This window comes from Zosterops lateralis (genome assembly GCF_965231275.1).
Source record: "Zosterops lateralis genome assembly, chromosome: 6".
NCBI lineage: Eukaryota > Metazoa > Chordata > Aves > Passeriformes > Zosteropidae > Zosterops > Zosterops lateralis.
Window position 1 is genome coordinate 48,718,782 of NC_139761.1, and position 7,125 is coordinate 48,725,906.

Consider the following 7,125-nt stretch of genomic DNA (forward strand, 5'->3'; position numbering starts at 1 on the left):
CCATAACTGCCTGAAGCCTCCAGCACAGCTGCACGTACAACATTATTACACAGGTAATGTTTGAGTTAGTGTAACTTGAAAAGTAGAATTGATTTAGGTGGGTGGAAGTAGAACTGCATGTGGGAGACAAAGCCCTATTAAGAAAAACGAGGAGACAGAAATAACAGTTTGTGGTTTATTTTGTGTTGTAGTTGATACTACAGTTGGACAGTCACTGTCTTGTTGCACATAGAAACCTTAACATTTTTTAAACATGCTCTGGAGACAGAACTTACAACTAGACTGATATAGTACACAAAAATAAGGTTCTCTAAGAAAAAAATACCCACAAAAATTCCAAAGCAGTGTTAGGAAAATACACTTGGACCTATCAACAGTGAAATATTTAAGCAATTCAGCTGGCAGAGAAGGTTGGTCAATTGGCTTGACAATCCTTTAACTTCAAGAAAAGTCTTTGGTTTCACATTGTGTAGCAATTACTTTCTCCTTATTCCTTTGAACCAACATGAAACAAGATGAGGAAAAGGCAAAGGGTTTTTTAGGCAGTGCTGCTTTGAATGCTGGATTTCTGTCATACCACTTCACTGAACAAGACTGACTAGGTTATCTAGCTCTGGCTAAGAACATGGGTGTCTGTGAACAGGGAAAACCCTAGATTAGTTTCCTAATGCTATCTTCAGGAAACTCCATTGTTCAGATTTGAGCTTTTTGTGTGTTCTAGTTGAGATAATACATTGAAAGATTTGACTTACTTGGAAAGTGCAACGTAAGACAAACCACTAAACCCGTTAAACTGCTAAGAGCCAAAAACGGCTTCGGCAGGTTTAAAACTGTAGTTCCTTCTGGATTGCCCACAGTGTGTCTGCACTCTTCCTTAATTTATCCTCTTCCTCAGGTTTTAGGATCATCTTTACTACATCAGTGATGCCATTACTGCCCAGTACGCAAGGAACACTTAGGAAGACGTCATCTTTTATTCCGTGCAAACCCTGAAAAGTACATATGGAGTGTTAGGCTAGAATTCATGTATATTTATGTATATAAATCTATTTCATAGAATATCCTATCTGGAAACCAAATTTAGTTGAAGTTAGACTAGAAAGCAATCACTGTTTTTCAGAATTCCAGAGATACTTAATTCTTAGTAAAACAGAAAATAGGGAAAAGGGGCTGCTCACCTTAACAATGGTAGAGATGGGGTGCACTCTCCTCAAGTTCTTCATAATACTTTCAGCTAGGTCTCCCACAGAAAGGCCAATAGCCCAGGATGTGTATCCCTTCAGTTTGATCACCTCATAGGCACTGCAGAGACACAGACACTCATTAAAGAACAAGTACCATCAACTGAAGTGCTTCAAGTTTGTAAGAAAGGCTTTTGGAGGTCTCCAAATCAATTTGGAGGCATCAAAAGCTTGACTGATTTTCTGGCAGGACCAGAATGAACTCAGCAGAGAATAATTCCATTTGCATTTTACACTAGTCCTCACAATTATACTAGAAGCCTAGAAGTTTCAGCTCTTCCCTAATTTAAAGTTTACTAATCATGAAAACTTAACTGCCAAATCCACATTACTCCTTAAAATACTATTTCATGTTCCATTATGTTAGCATCCTGACACTTGGGGCTACCGAGGTATTCTAGATCTAGCTACTGTAGAACAGAGGTTTTTCAGCTCTTCATGATTTGTTCTTGTGTTGAAATTTATAAAAAAGCCAAGCCAGTATTTACCTGTCCACAACCTGCTTATGGACCTCCTTCCAGTGTTCCTTGTCTGCGTCAGTTCCCAAGTCTGGGTGAAGAGTCTTCAGAGAGACGCCAGCAACATTCACTCCACTCCAGACAGGCACTGAGAGTTGCACATGGATTAATTATCTCACAATACTCAGGCCTTCTCAAACTAACAGTTAACATAAGATCTAGCTGGATTAATCCAGCCAGACACATCACTTATGATTTAGCTATGACCTTAAATATAGTATGACCTATAAGGGCAATCCAAATTGCAAGCTGAGAACTTAGGAGCACATCAGCATTTATACACAATGTGACAAAGTTTGAATACACCTTTGTTAATGTGAAATTCCTGGGCAACATGAACTAAAATGACAGTCACTATATTTTGCAAAGTTTTTCTCAAAGTAAGAATTGATTCCAAGTGCATTCTGGTGGGTGTCAGGAAGCAGACAGTAGTGTTCCGGTGCTGCTTGGAAAAGTACAGGTTAAATGAGGAAAAAGTGCTTTCTCCTGTCCTCCAGATTTGCCTCTGAAATTCCTCTATACAGTGATTAAGAAAGGCCAGGAATGGCAGCTGAGGGACTGCCAGTGGGTGTGGTGCAGACCTTTGAGAGGCTCTTGAAGAGAACTTTATCCTCTTGCTGCTTCAGTTTGGGTTTTTTTGGGAGTCATGTGAACAATTTAGCCTAGAAATGCTTAGCCAGCTCAGGTTACAATAATGACCTTTTCCAAGCAGAGTCATTCAGGTCGAATATAGATCATCTAAGGTTACTCCGTGCAGCAAAGGACTTAATCAGAACTTGAGTTTTTAAGGTGCTGCAGTGCAAAAGTTTTGGAGCAATGTTTTGCTGTAGCTTTTCAAGGTGTTCCTGGCAGACAAAACCTCAAGGAGTACTGTTTAAGAGCCAACCCAGTTTCCCCCTTACCGCTGGAATCTCCATGCTCTCCCACGATCCATCCGTGGCAGCTCAGGGGGTGGATGCCCAGCCTTTCTCCCATGAGGTGGCGGAAACGGGCAGAGTCCAGGTTGCAGCCACTGCCAATAACACGGTGTTTGGGGAAGCCACTGATCTTCCAAGCCACATAGGTCAGAATATCCACTGTGAGGAGAACAGGGGCATAACAAGAGCCATTCATGAGCAGACTGATAATGAGGATGGCACTTTCCATTCGTCTGTAAGTATTTTACCTGCATGCTAGTTGCATGGAACAGAGCACAGAGCAGTGCCCATGGCCAGGCACTGCAGTGGCCTGACTGTTTTATATAACATAATGACTCTTCTGAACAGTCTCTCAGCTCTGCCTTTATGCTATGTATACAATTATCAGTGACCCTTAGTGTGCTTAAGATCACTCACTCTGAAGGCCCAAGTTTATCTCTCAGAAGAACCAAACTGCTGAGCCTGGAGAGGGACAATGACATTTTTTGCTATGGTTTGGGTTGAAAGGGAGCTTAAAGATCATTTCATTCCAACCCCTCTGCCAATGGGTAGGGACACCTTCCACTAGACCAGGTTGCTCAAAGCTCCGTCCAACCTGGCTGTGACCACTTCCAGGAATGGGGCATCCCGAACTTTCCTGGGCCACCTGCTCCAGTGTCTCACCACCTTCATAATAAAGATTTTTTTCCTTATAGGTAACCTAAACCTACCTCTTTCAGTTAAAGCAATTACCCCATGTCCTATCACTACGTGCCCATGTAAAAAGTCCACCTCCCTTTCAGGCCCCTTTAGGTACTGGAAGGTTCTCCAAGGTCTCCCAGGAGCCTTCTCTTCCCCAGCACAAATATTTTCTAGAAGCCTTTGCACTAATGCCACCTGACTGTAGAAACGCTATTCTCTAAGCCAAATCCTCTTATGGCAACACAAGACAAACCTGGGTTTGAGACAATAAGCAGCTTGCAGTCAGGACTGTATTTAACGACGTTGGGAATGATGAATTTGAAGATATTGACATTGCGCTGGACCAAGTTCAGGCGGCTCTCTCCTTCCTGCTGCCGGGCACCAGCAGTGACAATGACCAGCTTGGAGTGTGCAGTCACACTGTAATCTGCAGACAAAAGGCTGTGTCAAACATGACCTCTTACCACACATGGTCCAGAAAAGGAGTTCTCACTTCCCTTCTGTACTGAGATCTCAAATTCTCAAGTTGGAGGGTGCAGCAATTCCCTGGTAATTGTCACCCTAGACTTTGCCTCCACATAAATGTCATTTCATTTTAAGACTCTGGCTCCTTGCCACATGTAACAACATTGAGGCATTGTAACAACACTGAGATATTGTAACCTGCAGCTGCAGGCAGTGATACTCCATGCTTCATCCCACAAGTGGGACTAGGGATAGCTGTTGGGATAGCATTCAGGGCAAGTGCTGTGTAGAAGAGGAAGAAGGCTCTGCCCTCCTAACCTACTACCTGTAGGAACTGTAATTAAGGTATGAGCTTGTTAAGCCTTTGCCCTACTCAAGGCTGCGACTAAAAGTTATCAGAAATAAGCAGCAATGAGGTCAGGGGTTAATTGGTCATGAAATAAAGTTCTCTAAGGGGCACAAGTACTTAATAAATTCACCTTTCTGTACTGAGTAGTGAACCCTGGAAGAAAATTGCTAGCTGGACTAGCCATAAGAAGGTATATTTTAAAATGTCAATATATCATGAGCTTTACCCCCAACAATTAGGGTGACAGGCTAAGTGCTAGACTTGGCTGTCCAGTGTGAGACCTGTTAGAAATAATGAGCACATAAGAGCTAACTACTTGCCTTTGCCAGAGACAATCTTTGGAGTTTTAAGGAAGAGGCTGCCATGCTGGAGATCCAGCATCTCTCCTCTGAGCTTGTCCTCCACAACATCAACAAGGGCGAGTTCATCAGCCAAGTCCTACAAGAGACCAGGAGTTTGGTAAGTTTGCTGCCTCTTTCAGCAAGGCCCCCAGGTTTTAAACCATGAACTTAAAATTATTTTAAAAGTTACTTAAACAATTTTGCTCATCCCTAACAACTTCACTTCTTCCCAGAATCCTTCAATTAGGGCCCTGGGATATCCACTTCCTTGATTTCACTTTATACTTTTCATAATCACAGTCTGCATGAAATAGTAGTACAATCAAGCAGGACAATAATGGAGAATAATTTAATAGCAGGTTCATACACAACCTATTTGATAGTTAAGAAAAGCAAGCCTGATGTTAACCACAGCATTTCCAGTATGGTAACTGAAGGCAGAAGACAAGTCATTCGGAGTGTCAAGGACCAATTTTTCCAGACCACACTGCAAAGAATTATTCCATTACTCTGCCCAAGATAAAATAAATCCTCAGTTCTCAATCTTTTTGTGTATTTAGAGTGTTGTGTGTTAGAGAATTCCTACTTAGAAGGGAGTCTGCAAGTCCCACAAAGGTAAATGCAGCTCTTAAAATGATACATAAAGGATATTTTGTCTGATCCTGAGGCAAACTCCCTTTACAAGAACTGCACCTATTTGTTCTCTGTCAATAGCTTGAAGACTGTTGCTTCATTCCAGGCCCAAAAAAGAATTGTACAACTAGAAGTTCATCTAATAGGGGTGATTATATTTTTGCCCCTCTTTTTAGGTCTCAAGTTCTTCTGCCTCTTCCCAAGCTTGACCCTTACCTTCATGAGGATGCTGATGGCACAGGCCATTCCGACTGCACCCACACCAACCACGCTGATCTTATTTTCAGCATGGCCCTCCTGTTTGTGGAGAGTGTGGATGAGCTGTTCCTTGAGAGACATGGTGCACTGCTGAAAGGAAAGCAACAGATTATTTCTCCAGGCTTTGAAGCTTTTACTGACACCAGAATATTTGTATCCAGCAAGACAGAAGTTATTCCAGGACAAGAAAACGGATACAAAACACATGAATAAAACATCTGGGAATACTGTCTGTATGCCACAAAATGATTGCAAAACTGAATTATTGATGACAGTCCTCTGTTCAAGCTCACCCTAGCTTTGCCTCAAATGCAGCCTGAGAGCCATTGATTATATTATATAGCTGGTGGCCCTCCAGCAGCAACAGTAGAATGTTCTAAATGACCATCCATATTACATTTAGGTACATTTAGGAAGCCATTTTAGTACTTCTAAGCACAGCGCGGTCTGGGTCTGGCAATCTCTGCTCTCTCACCCTGAAAAACCGGTATTCTCTGCCCTGAAGCATTTCCACAGCTGAAGTCGTGCAACAATTAGGAAAGCCCTTTTAAAAGCACAGCATGAGCCTCTGAGCATGGTCATGAATTTGAAGTGAAACTGCAGTTTTGAATTAAGATGGCTGGAGTCTGGTGTTGCCATCTCTCCCGCCCTCACATTTTAGCTGCCAGCTGCACAGCATCCTGGTTAGCTGGGTTCTCACAGCCAAGGGTGTGCCCGAGTGGCACAGTGATGACAGAGGGTTGTGCACTCCTCCCCGTCTCCGTGTGGAAGCCAACACCACACTTTCCCAGGGCATGGAGCTGCAGTGGGAGCAGCCCGAAGAGCCCAGGGCAGGAGCAGCGGCACAGACGGATGCAAGTACAGACACCGCACGGCTCCCTAGTGCTGAACAGGCAGCGGCTCGTTCAGAGCATGAGAAGTCACGCAGAGCAGCAGGTCAGGACTGTAAGTTTTGGGGCTGAGAGGAGGAACAGGAAGTTAGCAGTGCCCCTATTTAGGAAAAATCGACCAAGCTACGTCAGTCTTCGTGCACAGAAGGCTCCTGAAGCGCGGCCGTGTAGTGCACTCTCCACGTGCCAAGTCCTCCCTCACACTATGAGCACTTCAGTGTGCAAGGCTGAGCAGAGCCACCCACTCAGGCACGACTGTTACACTTAAAAACTCCAAAAAAATTCCTTTTAAGAGTGCCATATCCCTCAAAGAAACAAGTTAAAGGAAATGGTAGGTGGTCCATTAATGCTGTGTTTGAAAAGCAGCCCTAAGCCCATCCCCGAGTCTCTGTGCAGGATCACTCCCTGGGGCCACACGCACCGATTAAGGGAAGCGAGTTAATCCACGGAGGCTCAAGGGGATGGAGGGAGGGGAAGATGGGGGGGCTGTGACTGGAAATCACGCTGGACTCGAGCCCAAGGCTGTTCCCGGCACCACCACGGCCGGGGGGACTCTGTGGAACACGCGGCATCCAGCGAGAGGGGACTTTGTCCATTCGGCGCCTCCTGCTCCGCCGCCTCCTCCCGGGGGTTTGCGGGCTCAGCTGCGCCTGCAACCCCCCCCTTCCTGCAATCCCCCTTCCTTCAGTCCCCCTCCTCCCGCATCCACCCCAGCCCCCGCACCTACCGAGTGTCCAGAGCCAGGCACGGCAGCAGCAGAGGAGCGGGGGAGGAGGCGGCCGCCGCCTTAAATAAGGGCCGGGCGGTGACGCGCGGCGGGCGGGCCGCGGCC

The 7,125-nt window shown here is 45.0% G+C and overlaps 1 protein-coding gene across 2 annotated transcripts; it reads right to left on the bottom strand.

Moving 5' to 3' along the window:
* Positions 1–161: 161 nt before the first annotated feature.
* LOC310910684 (L-lactate dehydrogenase A chain) lies at positions 162–7,125 on the bottom strand. Of its 2 annotated transcripts, none has more exons than XM_083863615.1 (8): positions 7,021–7,125; positions 5,362–5,493; positions 4,492–4,609; positions 3,611–3,784; positions 2,662–2,835; positions 1,730–1,847; positions 1,179–1,302; positions 162–989 (listed from the first exon to the last, which is right to left on the bottom strand). In XM_083863615.1, exons 2-8 carry the CDS (start codon positions 5,482–5,484, stop codon positions 825–827), a joined length of 996 nt encoding a protein of 331 aa, XP_083719741.1. In that variant the 5' UTR covers positions 5,485–5,493; positions 7,021–7,125; the 3' UTR covers positions 162–824. The 2 variants fall into 2 exon arrangements, with proteins under 2 accessions (XP_083719741.1, XP_083719742.1); XM_083863616.1 differs by having other exon boundaries at positions 5,362–5,490; positions 7,021–7,099.

Bases quoted from the DNA above. Each gene is read 5' to 3' on its own strand.
- LOC310910684 (XM_083863615.1), bottom strand. From the start codon at position 5,484: ATGTCTCTCAAGGAACAGCTCATCCACACTCTCCACAAACAGGAGGGC. The intron at 2,836-3,610 runs GTTTGTCTTGTG...TTCTCCTCACAG, and splicing joins GCTTATTGTCTCAAACCCAG to TGGATATTCTGACCTATGTG. The intron at 990-1,178 runs GTGAGCAGCCCC...TGTACTTTTCAG, and splicing joins CCATCTCTACCATTGTTAAG to GGTTTGCACGGAATAAAAGA.